This window comes from Ochotona curzoniae, unplaced genomic scaffold (assembly GCF_017591425.1).
Source record: "Ochotona curzoniae isolate NIBS_2020 unplaced genomic scaffold, NIBS_Ocur_1.0 scaffold_3835, whole genome shotgun sequence".
Lineage (NCBI taxonomy): Eukaryota > Metazoa > Chordata > Mammalia > Lagomorpha > Ochotonidae > Ochotona > Ochotona curzoniae.
The window spans coordinates 33,544,598-33,562,790 of NW_024467114.1; the positions used below are offsets into that span (position 1 = coordinate 33,544,598).

The 18,193-nt window shown below is 49.1% G+C and overlaps 1 protein-coding gene across 1 annotated transcript in view; it reads right to left on the reverse strand.

The window, feature by feature from the left end:
• Window positions 1-11,256, reverse strand: part of TSPAN13 (tetraspanin 13) — a 30,291-nt gene extending 19,035 nt beyond the window's left edge. The window contains exon 1 of the mRNA XM_040964647.1: window positions 11,062-11,256. Coding sequence (XP_040820581.1) covers window positions 11,062-11,124 — 63 coding nt within the window. The 5' untranslated portion in view covers window positions 11,125-11,256. The remainder of the gene's footprint in view (window positions 1-11,061) is intronic.
• Window positions 11,257-18,193: the final 6,937 nt, after the last annotated feature.

Here is an 18,193-nt window from a genome sequence, read left to right on the forward strand (position 1 = left end):
GGGTGGGAATTCAGTCTAATGATGTACCAAGTTTATTCCTTATCTACATCCTCAGATATCCTAATGAGATGAAAGTCAGATTGGAAACTGGGTTTGTGTGTGTGTGTGTTTGGTTGGGCTTTTTTTTTTTTTTTTTGTATTTATTTTTAACTTCTACTTGAGAAAGTGTATGTCTTCCACCTGCTGGTTCTCTCCTGAAATTCTTGCAACAGCCAAAGCTGAAGAACGCTAATGCCAAGAGCCTGGAACCCAAGCTGGGTCTCCCATGTGAGGGGCCAAAATGATTCAGTCGTACACACTGGCAGGAAGCAGAGCAGCCGCACAAACCAGGCAAGTGGGGTCTCTCTTGGCTGCTGAGCCACTTACCCACCAGGATCTGAGTATTTCAAAGCAGCTACCTTGGCAGAGGAGAGGCACTGTAAGTGTTTTAGGCTGAGAGGAAAATGTGGAACACTCAAGAAGACCAGAGTGGATATTGTAATTTAATTGTAGCAACTAAAGCAAGAGAATTTCTAGCAGTAGGCGAAGGCAAACAAACATAAGCTAGTAACAGGACACAGAAGGCTTACACCTCCAGCGAGGGTAATAGCATTCCTGCACTGATAAAAAGGAGAGCCCAGAATGGCCCTGGCATGCTCCCACAGTGGCACCTGCAAACAGAACTCACTTCTGCACTTCCACTGCCTGTGGAAAACAGGATAGCAATTGGGGAAGATCAAGTATGGGTCTCTCTGATGTCATCCGGCTGGGTGGAAATGAGAAAACCTGCCAACAATCCAGATATTGCTAAAAGGCCCAGGACTGAGATTTCAAGCCAAAAACCTCATTCTTTGGTGGCTGTGCTTCAATTCAATCATACAGAGAGCCTGAAGTTCTTCGGCCCTTGCTTTTCTTCTTTATGGTTCTCGGCGGAGCCATTGCTTTTATAAGCACTAAGCACAAAATACAAAGCGGATGATATCCCCTGGAAAGGGAACGGAATTGAAAGGAAGGCACTTTGCTGTGGCATTTTCTAGGGATAATGAGCTTTAACTGCCCATCAATTCCCAGCTCCACCATCCCCCTTCCCTACCCTGGAGCTCTTCTTGGGAGCAACAGTTCTGGGCCCAACAGCCCAGTCCTGACGCCTGCATGGAATTAATTAAATGTCAGCTGAGTGTGAGGGCTCATTGGGCGCCAAAGAAGGCAGGAATGATTCAGACACACACCTTACCGCTGAGGGGCTTCTAGGCTGCTTCTTGTCAAGGCTTTTTGCACCTGGAGTCTGTCAGTCTTCCTTGTCCCGAGCTGCAGCACCTGACAGATATCCGATCCCTCCCCTCCGACACAGCTGCTCGTGGCTTCCAGGACACCAACTGCCACCGTGCTTCCTCCCCTACGATTGGCTTCTCCTGGGCCTCTTTCCAGAAGGCTGCCTGTCACCCGATTCTCTTCACGGAAGGATGGCATTGCCTTGGCCCAGGCCCCACTCAGTTGCCGATTCCATCCCATTTGGACATTCTCTCATTGAACTCTCCAGAGTCCTTTGCTGTGACCTCCAATGTTGTCAGACTAAGTGCTGTGTCCTTAGCTATGGAGCAGCATCCCATCCTGAACCCTCCCCCTCCGGCCTCCCGCAGCCTTCCCCATTCCAGTGCTAGGTGAATCCATCCTGCCAGCTGTTTAAGCCATAATCATGAGCTCTGTGCCCTGGCCCTTTCGAATCCAGCAGCGAATCACGCCTAACCCTACACATACAATCACCCCCAACACACACCAGGCTCAGAATCTGACCATTTCTCTGACCCCATCCACATCTTAGTTTCAGTCGTCACTGCCTCCACCTGGGCCATCTAAATCCAGTCTCAATTCAGAGATAAACAATCTTTCAGGAGGACACATTCAAAAACTTCACGGAAAAATGAAACATTAGTTTTATTTTGATACAAATAATTTTGATATTCATGCATCGCTTTTTCAAAAATCTGCACTTTTAATATTCTTTACATAGTTGAGAGGGATGTACACCCATCTGGATCTCCAATTGGGGTGGGGAAGGTCTGGGTATGGAAAAAGGTGGGGGGGGGACAAATATTTTAATTTATTTTTCCTCCTGTGCTTGCAGTAGCGGAAGGGGAGGGGACCGCTCCTTGCTATCCATCAGCACTGGGGGATGGAGGACAGTCATCTGAAGATGCCTTAGAGACTCCGATGTGAGGAATAGTGTTCTGAGGAGTGCTTGAGTGCTTTTTTAGTTATGAGATGTTACCAGCTTCATTGTGCCAGGGTTAAGAAAATCTTCCCAAGGTCTACTGGCTGACCAAGTTTACCTTAGTGCATCCACAGGCCCAGGAACATGTAGCAAGGCTTGGCCGGGAGAGTGGTTCAACCTGTTTTGCTTTTTCATCCCTTGATGTGGCACTCTGCTGGGCTGCAGGCTAGCTGTCATGTCCCGTGTGTTCATTTGAGCATGTTGCCCACTGTACAGACATCAGCAACCAAGGAAGCCCCATCCCAACGCATGCACTCCAAGGTCAGACTACATATCTTGTGATTTTTTCCCATGGCCACAGTTTGAGTCTCGCCATCTAGTTGAGGAGTCCTCCAAAAACCTCGTCTAGGGTGACCTCAGCCAGTGCAGTGTCAGGCTTTGATTTGACTCTAGGGTGTACCAGCCAGTGCAGTGTCAGGCTTGGTCCATCACTTGCACCAGCCAATACAGCTACTGGTGGATGCAGCTGCCTGGTCAATTCCATCCCCAACTCCACTGCTCATGCAAACTGATGGGTATTGCTACCTCGCCTACCCCAGCTCAGTCCAGCCTACACCAGCCTGCCCTTCATGCACACCAGCAGGTGCCACAGCCTAGTCAGGCTGACCCTGAACAACCCCCACCAGGCCTGCTCCCAACCCCAGTTTACGCATGTGCTGGTACTGCGACTTAGCATGGTTCATCCTGCTTCCCATCTGACTCTTGTGCACACCCATGGGTACCACAACTTAACTCTGCTCAATCCATCCCCAGACCTGGCCCACACATTTGCTGAAGAGTACTTCTTTTTTGATTAGCCTAGTTCAGCCCCGGCCCTGGCGCTCTCATGAGCAACAAGTGGGAGCTGCAGCCCAAAAGTGGAGTGCCCACAGTTCCCCTAACAAGCTCCCAAATCTGGATCCTGTGCCTGCCAGGGGGTACTGCAGTCCAGCCTGCTACGACTCATACCCAGTCCCAGCATGTGCCAGCAGGTGCTGTGGTCTAGCCCAGCTGGTTGGTGAGCACCCATTCTGGCTCTTGTGTGCACCAGCAGGGACAGCAGCCTAGCTTAGCCTGACCTACTCCCAGTCCCAGCTCTCATGCTCACCAGTAAAAGCTATGGCCCAGCAAGGGAGTTCCCAAAGTTCCCCTACCACACATTCCTAGCCCCAGTGAGTGCATGTCAGCAGTACTGCAGCCCACTTCTGAGATGGCCCACCTCCCTTGCATAGCTTTTTTTATAAAACACATTTTCCTTGAATGTTTGAAGAGCCTTCATTGGCATGGATTTCCAATCTGCTTGCACTAAAGTACACTTTCTTTTAAATTCCATTAGCCATGAACCTTTGAAGTATCCTCATACATAAAAATGAGACCATATCACCTTTCAGGCCCTAAGCCACCAATGGCTCCCCATTTTACATAGTATACAAGTTCAAGTTCTTGGAGTGTGATCCAGGACAGACAAAACACCAGCTCCGTAACTTCTCTGACCTCATTTCCTAACAAGCAAACACCACTTCCTCCCTTTGTTCAGGCCCCACATTAGGCTCCTCTGTCCCTCGCATATTCCCATCAGTGTCCTGTCCTTTCCAGAGGCCACGCCCTCTACCCGAAACACTTTCCCCAGATGTGTCCCTCCACCACACCTTTCTCCCCATTCTGTCTGTCCAGGCAGACCGACTGTGTTGGATCACTCCACATAAACCTGGGTGCCCATGCCTCAACCCAGCCCCACCACTCACTCTTCCCTCTTCGCCTTGGTTGGCTTCATATCACTCTTGCGTTCTAATATGATGGATTATTCACTTCTTTCTTTGCTGATCTCCTGCTGCCCCATAACCATAATCTTCTTGGCAGGGCATTTTGATATGCTCTGCTCACTGTAACTGGTGCTCAGTGTAGCTTATGATTGCAATGAGTAAAAGAAACTGACTTAGGTTCTATCATACACTCAGATTAGACTACTATATGAAGAGCACCAGCCAATTACAGTAGCAATACCTTTAAATCTTACTGAATTTATACAAAAGACTACAGGTAGGCCAACAAAGGAACCCAAGAAACAGCATTTCACAGTACAGCATATTCTAGAAAAGATGGATCAAAGCAATTCTTACTTAATATGAATTTTAACCCAATGTTAATATACACAGCTAAAATGTCCATGCTTTAAAATATTTGACTGTGCTTAGGATTTCATTTGGATGAATGAAGACGTAAGGAAAGAAACAGGCTAAGCACACATTAAAATACAAAACGACAATCATTTGACAAGAGTCTTGAAAGATGACCAGTAATTATCAAGCTATTGCCGTTAGTAAAAGTTGTCTGGCTGACGTACTAGTTTTTCACTTGTTTCAGAGTTGACAATAAACAAAATTCTAATCAGTTGCCACTTTAATCACCAGATGAGGACTCAAGAAAACATGCAGCAAAATGGAAATATTGCAATTCCTTAAGTGAGTCTTTCAAAAAAGCTAGTGGGGAGGATTTTGAATGTTCCTAACACAAAGAGATTTAAAAAAAAAAAAACCCGTGTGAGATGACAAATCTCTCCCTTCCGCTGATCTGACCACTTCACACTGTGTATAAGTACTGACGTTTCACACTGGGGCGGGAGCTGAAGGCCTGCGATGCTGGTGCCCCTATTGGAACACCAGCGGAAGCTATCCTCTTCTGCTTCCGATCCAGCTCCCTGCTGCTGTGCCTTGGGAAGGCAGCACAAGATGGCCCCAGAGTACCTGGGCTCCCGCCACCCACCTGGGGACCCCGGGGTGGCCTTCCAGGCTGCTGGCTCTGGACCAGTCCAGCCTTGGTCATGATGGCCACTTGAGGACCCCGGGGTGGCCTTCTAGGCTGCTGGCTCTGGACCAGTCCAGCCTTGGTCATGATGGCCACTTGAGGACCCCGGGGTGGCCTTCCAGGCTGCTGGCTCTGGACCGGTCCAGCCTTGGTCATGATGGCCACTTGAGGACCCCGGGGTGGCCTTCCAGGCTGCTGGCTCTGGACCGGTCCAGCCTTGGTCATGATGGCCACTTGAGGACCCCGGGGTGGCCTTCTAGGCTGCTGGCTCTAGACCGGTCCAGCCTTGGTCATGATGGCCACTTGAGGACCCCGGGGTGGCCTTCTAGGCTGCTGGCTCTGGACCGGTCCAGCCTTGGTCATGATGGCCACTTGGGGACCCCGGAGTGGGGGCTCTGGACCGGTCCAGCCTTGGTCATGATGGCCACTTGGGGAATAAATCAGCAAATGGAAGAACTCTTTCTCTCTGTATGTTACTCTGCCTTTCAAATAAATATTCTTTCAAAAAGAGAAATGTGTCACACTGTACCCCCTAAACACATACAAGTACTTTATGTCAAGTTGATAAAAATATATTTTAAAAAAGACTGAAATCCTAAATTTGAAAACGTGTGACACCTCCTATGTTTTTTGTTTGTTTGTTTGTTTGTTTGTTTGGCGACAGACAGATTCTTAAAGCGAATCAGCCTGGACAGGTCCAAAACTCCACAGCTTGGAAAATCTCTCCAGGGTTGCATGCTGGCTGCTAATTGGGAGGCTTAAAGTAAGTCAAGCTACCCCACAGGGAGCTGTCAGGCTCTTCTAGTACCTCCTAAACATTTACGCACATTCTCCCAGCCTGTCCTCCCCGCAGCCCCACAGGGCAAGAGCAGAAAACACTCCCTGATGTCTGTGTGAAGCAACTAGAACTCCCACTTCCGGCCCTAGAAACAGTCAGGAAAGCACAATTTCTCTGCAAAGTCAGCACCTGTCATGCACAGAATGCACTCAGGTTTCGGAGACCAAAGTGCCTTAGAGTTGATGTACATCAATTTTTTGATGCTGCATGAATAGCTTGTCTGAAAGAACCAAAGATACAGAGTGATGGAGCAATGTTCAGAGTGGTGGAAATTTTGAAAGGTATTCTGACAGCAAATAGGAAAACTGAAATTGCCCTCCTGGTTTCACGATTATAAATTACGCCCTGACCCTCAGTTCAAACTCTGTGCGCACACACACACATTTGGTAGTATCCCGTTTAAAAGTCATATTTTTCAGTTTAGTTCTATTAACAAAGTCAACTTTGCTTTTCTTTTGGAGACTTATTTATTCATTCCTCTGCATATGTGTGAAAGGGAGAGACAGAGAGATCGGCCACCCATGGGTTCATTCCCCAAATGTCCATGACAGCCAGGCCAACGCCGGGCCTCAGCCTAAGCCAGGAGCCAGGACTCCACCCAGATCCCCCACATGGTTGTCATGGGCCCAAGTACTTGGGTCACCACCCACTGTTTCCTGGCACATTAGCAGGAAGCTGGATTGGAAGTGGAGCAGCCAGGACACAAACTGGTGCCCATAGGGGAGGCCAACACTGAAAATTCGCAGAGTATTAGCTTGCTACACCCTGCATCAGCTTTATTTCCTTTTTTTAAAAGAGAGCTTTCTTCTGAACCTGGAGCAATGGTTCAATGACTAAATCTTCAACTTGCAAGCACTGGGATCCCATTTGGGTTCTTGTCCCAGCTGCTTCATTTCCTACCCAACTCCCTGCTTGTGGCCTGGGAAAGCAGTAGAGGGTGGCCCAAAGCCTCGGATCCTGCACTTTGCTGGGAGACCCAGAAAAGGCTCCTGGCTCCTAGCTCCAGCGATTGCAACCATTTGGGGAGTGAAGCAGTGGACAGAAGATCTTTCTGTCTCTCCTTCTCTCTGTAAATCTGATCTGCTTTTCCAAAAGGCAGGAAAAAAAAAAAAAAACGTTAAAAAGAGAGCGAGCACTTTCTTCTTTGGTTACCATACAAGGAGATATGTTATAGAATTTCAAAATGTTGCATCTTTAATGTAACATTTCACATTTCTTTAATATCTTCCAGCAATGATTTGCTATAACTTTTAAAAGCAATTTCTCACTCTGTCAAACATTTTGTCGAATATTTTGTCAATCTGAAAACTTCACATAAAAAATAAAATGTAAACATAAAATATAAATACAAAAAAAACAAGATAAAATGTTGTGGCTCAGCACACGAGGCAGCTTTCTGCAATGCTGCCATCCCCTATGGACACCAGTTCTAGTCCTGGCTGCTCCATGATGGAAATGTCAAGTGCCCCAGCTCCCGCCACCCCTGAGGGAGACCCGGATGTGGATCTTGGCTCAGGCTTCTGCCTGGCCAGCTCCAACTGCTGTGCCCATTAGGGAAACAAACCTATGGGCACAAGATCTCCGTCTCTGCCCTTCCCTAATTCTGCCTTTGAGATAAATCAATCTTTAAAACATAAAATATTTTCCCTAAATCAATTTGATTTGTATTTCTACCCTGAACTTTACCAAAAAGACCCACCCATCACTTCTCCCATCCCTAGATCAATGGCATCTTTTGCATTCTTTCCACTCCCCTAACCCATAGAGACCTCTCACGGTCCTCAAGGTTGGGGACCCAGAGTCAGACAATTCAATTTTCAATCCCTTGTACACAGTTCAATTTTCCTACTTCCTGTCTCGGAATAGATGCTATTTGCTCAGGGTAGGTGGCTGCCTATGGATGAAACTGTTATTTCCCACAGTCCCCAGGAACACAGTAGACAAATGTTTGTGAACTAAATATAGTGCTTGAGATCATCTGTCCAAAGGGTTGTAACTAACACGAAACTTCAACAAAGCATGTTGATTTTAACGCCTGCTCTGTTTCCTACGCCTAGTGCGTAATTAAATATTAAATATTGCTATGCAGGTAGTTCTTTTTGAAGACAAAGAGAGCAAGATCTTTTATATACTGCTGTAATCTCCCAAGTGGCTGCAGCAGCCAGTGCCTGGGTCTCCCAGGTGGGCTGACACGGACGTTACCAGGAAGCCAGATGGGCAGGAAAACAGCCAGGGCTGGAACCAGCTCTCCAGTGCGGGCTGCTGGCATCACCATGGTGGGTGGCTTGAACAGTTATGTCATAACGCCAGCCCCGTGTTATACAGGGAGTTCTACAGCAAACCCTGCCTCTCTTGCACACTACAGAGGTACATTCAGAAATGTGCCAGTCTCCTCCCTTCTTCACCTCCAAGTGGCCAGAATCTCACCCTAGAAGCTCCTGTTCTTTCAGCAACCAAGGCATAAGCAACAAAAAGGTGCCCATTAGCCTCTGCCACGTCATCAGTCGATGACGTGGAGGGACTTTCCCTCCTGTTTGTTTTAACAACAGGCCGGCCTTCCCTGCTGATCTCGCATCCAGTGCAGATTGCAAGCTCATCACAGGTCCCCTGCGGCTGTGCTTGGGCTGGTGCGGTCCCAGGCTCCCCACGGCGGCACACCACAGGGCACAGGGCCTGGCCTTTACCCCTGCCACTCCCTTACCCGCTCCTGCTGTTACTGACACTTTCAGCAATGACCTCAGACTTCCGCCTGGCACGTCACGCGGGTTCCAGGCAGCATCCAAGTGGGACTCCAACCCGCACAGGTTCTCCTAATCACATCCTCCTCAAGCTCTCAAGTTCAAGCTCACCCCAACCACCATCACCCGACCTATGCCCCTCTTTGCTCCCCAATCTTGGAACGCAGGCAGCAGGAGGACCTAGATAACAGTCCTGGCCTATTTTCCACATCTATTTCAGATCTGGTCCAGTCCTCTCTCGTTTACCTCCAGGTAGGCCACTGAACCGATTTAACCCTAGCCACAATGTGCAAGAAGCAAATAACCACTAATTCCTTTTATGAAACGCCCCTTTGTCTAAAAAGTCTCTGATTGAAAGGGGGTAACTAACCATCTTTATAGTCTCATGAACTTCCAATTAATGAAGCTTCACTGAGTGCTATTAAGATCAATACGAATACATTCTGAAGGTTTGTCATTCAGAATAGGAATCAGGCCCTCTTAATATGTCCCTTAGGAATCCCTCTTCCATCTCCTCAATTTCCTGGTACACTGTAAATAAACTGGAAATGATAATATCTTTTCCAAACATCCCTGTTATTTAGAAGGTAGAGTTACGGAAAGAAAAACAGACATCTGGTCCACCAGTTCCATCCACTCATTCCCCAAATGGTTGTAACCATTTCCAGCCATGGTCAAAGCCAGAAACCTGGAACTGCATCTGGGTCTCGCACATGGATGTCAGCAGCCCAAACACTTGGGCCATCATCCACTGCCTTCCCAGGCCTGCTGCCAGGGAGTGGGATGGTAAGTGGAACAGCTGGGACTCCAACTGGTGCTCACACGGAATGCTGGGGTCACTGGCAACGTTGGCTGCTGAGCCACAAGACTGGCCCCAAAACAATCCATCTTAAAAAGCAACAGAACTTGATTTAAAAATAGCCTGCCTTTCCATACCTACTGACATAGCCACATGGAGTGTATATACGTACTCTGCGTGTCTATAGCACAGGACACAGACTTGCAAGCCAGCTCACTCTGCTGCGTCAACATGTCGTGTGTTCTAACAGACACTGGCGGATGGAAATACACGGTGAAATGTTGACTGACTCTGTGACAGGTGGACTATTTCAGAAGTAGGGGGCAAGAATGAGGGATCTGCAGATCGAAGCCTGTCATTCAGGACAACAGGTCAGAGAAGACGCTAGGCCACTTGGCCAGCCACTGGCTTATCAACGGCAGCATCAGCAGGCCTGAGGTGAGGTGGACCCGGAGGCGCCTCTCCCAAGATTAGGATCTCGGCCCTCCCCTTAATCTGACATCAATGACCCCATGGGCTGGATTCAGCCATCTTCTCATCCAAAAGCAATACAATAAAATGAAGGGGGAGGTGGGGGAGGCAGTAGCGGTGACGTTACCCTCCTCTTTCTCTCCTGCAGAGACCACACGGACGCCTCTGCCGCGCGGGGCTGTAACCCAAGCTGGCACCATTGGCCTCCTTCCCCACCCCTGGCTGACGCGGGGGAGCTGGGTTGGTTTTCAGTGTGGGGGTGCGAGGCAGCAGGTGCATTTATAAAGAAGAGCGCAGGCCCAGGGTGGGTGGACGGAAGAGGCCAAATGAGGCTGTTGCTCTGCCAGCTGGGGTCACCTAAGGAAAAACGGGGCTTCCACAGCCATCCTGCCAGCCGTGGGCAGTCAGGAAAGACTCCCCTCGCTGAACAGTTGCCTCTGGTAGGACGTGGTACCTGTCCATCTGCCACCGCATCCTTGCCCCCAAAACTGGCTCGCACAAAGGGACCTGCACGTGGCACCTGTCCACCCTCCCTATCCTCTCCCCCCAAAGCTCGCTCTCACAAAGGGACCTGCGCAGGCTCGCCTCTGTGGTGAGGAAGGGGGATGGGGGCGGGGGAGGGGGCTGGGACTAGAGAAATGGGGGAGAGGGGACCCAACCGCCATAAACAAACCCGGTCCCCTCTCAGTAAGGCCCCCCGAAACAAACTTGGGCAGCAGTGGACACCCCAGGCCTGGGAAGCGTGCGCTCCGGAGGCCTGGATCCCACTCGCAGGCCTGGGCCTGGAGGGCTCCCCGTACCGCGCCCGGCCCAGGTATCACCGCACCGATTTGCAAAAAAAAAAAAAAAAAAAAAAAAAAAAATGTTTAAAAGTCCCCGAGCCCACCCCGCGCCCCAAGCGGCTCGCCTCTGCCGGCAAACCCAATCCCAGCAGCAGGCAGCAGGCTGGGGCCGCGAGCGTGGGCAGGTCCAGCCGGGAGCCCGGGGAGAGAGCGCAGAGCGTGGGGTGAGGGGCGGGGTGTGGAGCGGCCTCCGCACAATAAAGCCAAGGCGGCGACTGCGGCAGGCGCCAGCGCCGGGCACCGGCCAGGGGGACGCGGGGACGCGGGCAGGTGCAGCGGCCCCACCGGCCCCACCACCACCAACACCACGGCCGCCCTTCCTCCCCCGGGTCACTCACGGTGTAAAGCAGGTTGAGGGCGCAGAGGCAGTTCTTGGAGCACGCGAAGCCCCCGCACACCATGGTGGCTCCTCGTGGTCCGCCGGCAGCCGCCGCTGAATCCCAGCCCGGAACCAGGGGCCCTGCCCGCGGCGGCGCGGGTTCGAGGCTGCACTGTGCGGCGCGCACACCGCTCGGTCGCCGCTCCGCCCGGGCGCACCAGGGAACCTGCGGCCGCCGCAGCCGCAGCCGCCCGCGCCGGCCCCGGCCTCGGCCCCGCCCCGCCACGCCTCGCCCTCGCGCGCTGATTGGCCGCCGGCCGGGAACAAAGGTAGGAATATGCAAATGCGAGCGGTCCAGGCGGCCGGGGTCGGGGAGCGGCGGGGGAGTCGCAGGGGGCGCGCGCGCACCGGGGGCCCCGGGCCCGGGCTTGGCCACCGGGGTGCCGGGGTCGGTTCCGGGGCAGGTGCGGGGCGCAGGGCCGGGCGCCGCACGGAGCCACGCTGGGGAGAGCTGCGACGGCGCCTCTAGCCTCTGGGCCTCGGTGGATGACGTGGCACCATGTTGAATGACATTTAAGATCACGCACCTGGCTTGAGAGCAGGGGGTGAGGGCAGAAAGAATTGAGACCAAAGGAAAGAAAATAGGTAACTTTACCCATGCCTGGTAAATAAATGCCGTGAACCCACGCAGGGACCGTGTGTTCCAGGCCTGGCTTTGTCACTGTTGTGAAGAGCGGCCCAGTGAATTCCGTATCACTCCCTTGCTGGTCGACCAGACAAGGTCCTCTGACATCCGCCTCGCCTCACCTGCAGGCGAGTCCCAGGTGTGGGGCACAGCTGTTAGGACACAGTTCGGGACACCCATATCCTGTATCGGATAGCCTGGCTTCCATTCCCAGCTCTTCTCAGCTTCCTGCTAGTGGCACGTTCAAGTACTTGGGGTCCTGTCACCCTCAGGAGGGAACCGGATGAAGTTCCTGGCTCCTGCCTTCGGCCCTGACTGTGGCAGACACTTGGTGCGCGCGTCAGCAAATGGAAGATCGCTCTCTATACCTTCAGATAACATGAAGATAAATAATTTTGTGACACACTTTGGACACACTTTGTGGACATGGTAAGCACTTCTATCAGTAACTTCATTTGTGAGATAGCCAGTGTGTTCTGGGAACTAAGCCAAGCCAACAACGATGGCACAGCAACTTCCCGCAAGAAGATGTTGTATTTCAGTTTACATCTATGCAACTTAAAGAGTCCTAACGAGGACATACATGTTAACACATTATTCAGCTGATTAATTTGTCCTGCAATTTTGTCCTCCTACTTTCAGCCTCTAACAGCCCCCATCACCCTACCTAGGAAGGAATGGAGGGAAGAAAGAAGAGAGGAAGGAAGGGGGGAAAAACTAACAGAAAAGCTAAAGTCATCTAAAGAAGCTTACTTACAGCGGAAGCCTGGTGGCTAAGGTCCTTGCACCCTCCAGGATCCCATGTGGGTGCTGGTTCATGTCCTGGCTGGTCCACTTCCCTTCCACCTCCCTGCTTGTGGCCTGGGAAAGCAGTCGAGGACAGCCCAAAACCTTGGGACCCTGCACTTGCGTCGGAGACCCGGAAGAGGCTCCTGGCTTCAGATCAGCTGAGCTCCGGCCATTGCATCCGCTTGAGGAGTGATCAGCCAACAAGGGAAGATCTTCTTCTCTGTCTCTTCTGCTCTCTGTATATCTGAGTTTCCAATAAAAATAAATAAATCTTTTCTTAAAAATCTTACTTGCATTCAGACATTGATCTATGATTATGCCTCTTGTGGGTTGGCTATGAAAAGAAAACTGCTGTGGAGAGGGCTAAGGAGAAACCAACTGGACAGGGAACTAACTTTTAGGGGAGGAAACTCAGAAACTTCATCTGGGTTCTCAGGATGCGTACTTGTGAGGCTGGTGACGTAGCACAGTGGGGTAACCTTCAGCTTGTGAGGCCAGCACCCCTATAGGAACACAGGTTTGAGTCTTGGCTGCTCTGCTTCTGACCCAATGTCGTACTAACTCTCCTGGGAAGGCAGCAGATCATGGGCCCTGCTACCCATGTGGGAGACCAGCATGGAGGTCTTGGTTCCTGCCTTGGGCCTGGCCCAAACCTGGCCGTTGCAGCCCTTTGAGGAGTAAATCGAAACATGGAAAAAAATCTCCTACTCTCCCTAGCTCCTGCTCACTTTGCTTTTCAAATAAATAAGCAATTTATTTAAATGTCATCATATAGATTTACCTTGGCATCTCATATTTTTTTAAATTGCTAGTTGTTACTCATTTAGGACATTCAGCACCAGGACTGGATTGTGCCCAATAGGATGCCATGTGGGAGCCTGACACCGTGGTATGGTGGGTTAAGCTGGAGCCTGCAGTGCTGGTTTCCCATTTGGGCATGGGTTGAAGTCCAGGCTGCTCCGCTTGCCATCCAGTTCCTTACTAATGTGCCTGGGAAAGCAGCAGAGAATAGCCCAAATCCTTAGACCCCCTGCACCCGCATGGAAGACTTGGAGAAAGCTCCTGGTTCCCAGCTTCAGAGCATCTCAGCTCTGGCCTTTGTGGCCATTTGGAGAGTGAACCAGCAGACCGAAGATCTCTGTTTCTCTCTCTCTCTCCTTAACTTGGCCTTTCAAATAAGTAAAATACATTTTTTAAAGCACTAAAAGCTACCACTTGGGGTACCTGCACCCTATATCATAAGTTTGGCTTTCAGTCCCAGTTCTAGTTTGCTGCTCGTGTGCACCAAGGGAAGCAGCCAGTGACTGTTCCAGAAAGTGGCTGGAGTACTTGAGACCCTGCGAGCCACGAGACCACCTTCTGCACTGCTGGCTGCGGTTTGACTCAGTCCCAGTGCTGAGGGCATTTGCAGTGTGAAGCAGCAGATGGGAGAGCCCTCTCTGTCTTAAAAAAAAAAAAATAACAAACCTTATTCAACATTGTTCATTAGTATTTATTGTCTTGATTTCTCAGCAACGTGAACATGAAACTGGATACTCATAAAGTTGTTCAGTGTATAGTTGCAGAAAATGTCAGTGGCACAGAAAATTTTCCAATTGTTTCAATGCAGTCCACTGGTCTGTCTGTGGCTAAAATACATTTGTAATACAGTGGTTCTTCAAATAAACTATATATATATATATATATATATATATATATATATATACACATACAGTGGTCCTTCAAAAGGCTTGTGGGTGCCCAGCATGGTGGCCTAGCGGCTAAAGTCCTTGTCTTGAACGCGCCAGGATTCCATACGGCCACCGGTTCTAATCCCAGCAGCCCCTCTTCCCTTCCAGCTCCCTGCTTGTGGCCTGGGAAAGCAGTAGAGGACGGCCCAAGGACCTGGGACCCTGTACCCTCGTGGGAGACCTGGAGGAGGTTCCTGGCTCCTGGCTTTGGACTGGCTCAGCTCCAGCCGTTGCAGCTGCTTGGGGAGTGAACCATCGGACAAAAGATCTTTGTCTCTGTCTCTCCTCCTCTCTGTATATCTGACTTTGCAATAAAAATAAAAGACAAATCTTTAAAAAAAAAAAAATAATAAAATTCCTGGAAGGATGAGCCTTGTGGCACAGCAGGTTAAGCCACCACTTGTCCCACAAAGGAGGCCTTTTTGATCCAGCCACCTGCCAATATGCATCCTGAGAAGCAGCACAAGCATTTGTAGTCCTTTTACCCAGATGGAGCTCCTGGTTCCTAGCTGTTTTAGCCTTGCCCAACCCTAATTAGTGCAGGCATCTGGGGAGTGAACCAGCAGATCTCCCTCCCTTTATCTCAAATAAATGAACTACTTAAAAAGTGTTTAAATGGAATAAGATGGGCTTACTTTGGTGCAAAATACTGTGACATCCTTGTAGAATTTTTTCATAATATACATTTTCCAAGGACTTTGTAATGATTTCTCCTGGTTTCTTAGCCAATATAATATTATTTAATTGCCGGGGACCAGAGAACTGCTGAACAGCAGGAGTGACTCCATTTTGTTATTTCCTCACTCTGTAATGGTCTTGGAAAGCTAGATCCAGTTATCTTTCACCCAGTTTCCTCATAATCTTTCACCTGTAATTGTTCACCCAAGATAACGGTTGTCATGGTGACCTCTGCCCTATGTGGCCCACATCCTGCTGTAAAACTCCCCCCCCCCCCAGCCTTTACCTGCTGCTTAAATACTCCCTGAGAAAATAAAGTTTTTGGAGCTTGATCAGACCTCCTGTCTTGCTCCCATTCTTCGTGTCTCCTGTCCCCCCCAATCGTCGGTTCTCTCCCCAGGTCTCTGTTGAAGACCCCGCGGGCCAGGGCATTTAATGAATTAATATCCAATACTTTTTTTTAAAGTCCATCAGTGACCTCGCCTGCACTTGATCCAGTTAAATCATTTCTAATCGGTTTTTGTGACAACTATTTCAGTCCATTATTCTTCGGATAGTCACTTGTCTCCTATGTACACAAAGTTCAGATCTGCTATTTCTTTGTGATGACTTACAGATTTTTTTTTTTTTTTGCAGATTTATTTATTTGTTTGAAAGGCAGAGTTAGAAAGAGGTCTTTCATTTTCTGGTTCACTGCCCAAAGGGTCGCAGGTCCAAAGCCAGGAGCTTCTTCCTGGTCTCCCCGTTGGCATCAGGGGGCCTAAACAACTTGGGCCATCTTTCTTCTCTTTCCCAAGCACATTAGCAGGGATCTGGATCAGAAGTGGAGCAGCCGGGATTCAAACTGGTATCCACCTGGGATGCTGACATCACAGCCGCGCCTCTGCCTGCTTCACGATGACACCTGCCTTCTGCTATGCAGTCCTGAGGATGGCGCATAGCACTGGCAGGGAGTTCAGTGGCCGAGCAGGGAGCCCTCTCAAGAGAAACCTCCCCTGTCAAATCGGCCTCTTGCTCTGTTTTTTATGTGTCCTGCTCTTTCTGATGTTTTGCCAAACTTTGGCAATTAAGTACAACACATTAATAGCTCCTGCGATGAAATGCAGTCTCCCTCCTTGCTAAGCACGATGTTTCATTACACCTGCCAGAGGACTTCAAGCCAGAAATCAATTTTGGAATGTGTTTCTGTTCCAACGGCAAATTAAATTCAGGCGTTTTCCTGCCAGTTGTTGAATATCAGCGCTTCTTTTTTTCTTCCTCCATATACCAACGACACTAAAATAAACACATTTGAATCTATACGACTGACTTGCAGTACAGTATTGGCAGCAGTACCTCAATTCTGAATTGTTGGAAGCGGTCACTTTGTGTGGCATGATTATTACCATCCCAGGACCTCGTCCAGTCTAACCACTGAGCACCTGACACTCCCAACAGGATAACCCAGCTACTTTTTGCTTCATTTCTCCCCATCCTCCCTCCCAAACATTCTCTATTCGTACTAGCAAGGAACCAGTGAGCTTACCAGAAAGATGGAAACAATGGTATTTTCAACAATCTACTACACCAAAACAATTTTCTGGAAACCTATCCTCATTAGATTGAGGCCTGAATCTGTTTCCATTTTGAATATTGTAGTTCAGCACATATCCTATCTGTCGAATGGGTCCTTTGACAAGAATGGGTCCTTTGTTTTGAATGTTTAATTAGCATGGGTGCACCAGAGAAGTAATACGTGAGAAAGAACAGGGAAAATCAGAATCAACATGGCCAACCGATTTTAGGTAAGTCAATCCTCATTGTGATGGAGAAAGCAGACATAAAGTTGGCCATTTACAAGGGTGAGCAGATGTCTCAAAATTGATAAAATGCACCTTTCTGCCTCTTAGCAACAATATGAAAGTCCTGAAAGTGAGACTGAAATTCTACAGCTGCTGTTCCTGTATTAGTATTCCTCCAAGCCGGGAACAAGTCATACACATCCCTGGGCGCGGGGGACTCAATCATGGCACAGCCACATAGTGAAATCCACGTGGGGCTGGGAGTTTGGTGCAACTGTTAAGACACCGCTTCCTGTTCCAGCATCCCCCATCAGAGTAGTGGGGTTCTCTAAGACCTAGCTGCAGCTTGCTCTCTGCACACCCTGGGAGACACAGAAAGTGGATCCAGTGAGTGGGTGCGTGCCATGCATGTGGGAGACCCGATGGATGCCTTTCAAATAAAGAAATAAAAATCTAAATACATAAAAAGGAAACCTAGGGGCCAGCACTATGGCCTAATTAGCTAGGCTTCCAGCTGCACAGCTGGCATCCCATGTAGGTGTCAGTTCGAATCCTGACTGTTCCTTGTCTCATCCAGCTCTTTACTTATGGCCTGGGAAAACAGCAGAGGATGCACTGAAGTTCTTGGCTGCTGCTCCCATAAGAGAGGCCTGGGAGCAGCTCCTATTCCTGGCTTTGTACTGGCCCAGCTCTGGTCATTTGCAGCCCTTGCGGCCATTTGCAGAGTGAATCAGCAGATGGAAGATTCTCTCTATGGCTCTCCAACTGTCTTTAAATAAAAATAAATAAATCTTAGAAGAGAAGAAAGCCTTACCAACACCAAACCAGCAATATAAAGACACTTCAAACAGTTCATGAAAAGCAGGTTCAAAAGGAGCAAATTTTAGTGCAAACATTTGTTGAAATCCATGTATACAAGGAGTCTTAGAACAGCTATTTGAAAATGCACTTTGTGAAACACACTCTACTTCAATTTCAAACATTTTTGCACCCAAATGAGCTCATCTTACACAAATGTTTCAAAGCACCTGTGTATGAAAAATGTATATCATTGTATATGCATAAAACTGACACATCTAAGTTTCAATATTTACAGATGATGGTTCAAGTACTTAGGTCCCTGCCACCTACAGGGGACACTCAGGTCGAATTCCTGGCTCCTGACTTCGACCTGACCTGCTGCTAGCCAGTGTAGGTATTTGAGGAGTGATTCAGGAGATGAAATATTCTCTCTGCTCTCTGACACATTCTGCCTTTCAAACAGAAGGATAATTTTTTTTTAAATAAAATAAAGCATTGAATCTATACAACTGAAGGACTGGTAATAACGAAAGTCAAGATGCTCCTGCATTTTTAGGAGGGGAACATGGGATAATGATTGGGAAGGAACTGGGGAAATTCTTGTGTTGTTGATCGTGAACTAGATGGTCACTATGCAATTAAGCTATGAAGGAGTAGAGGCAGAAGATTTATACTCACCAGCAATGT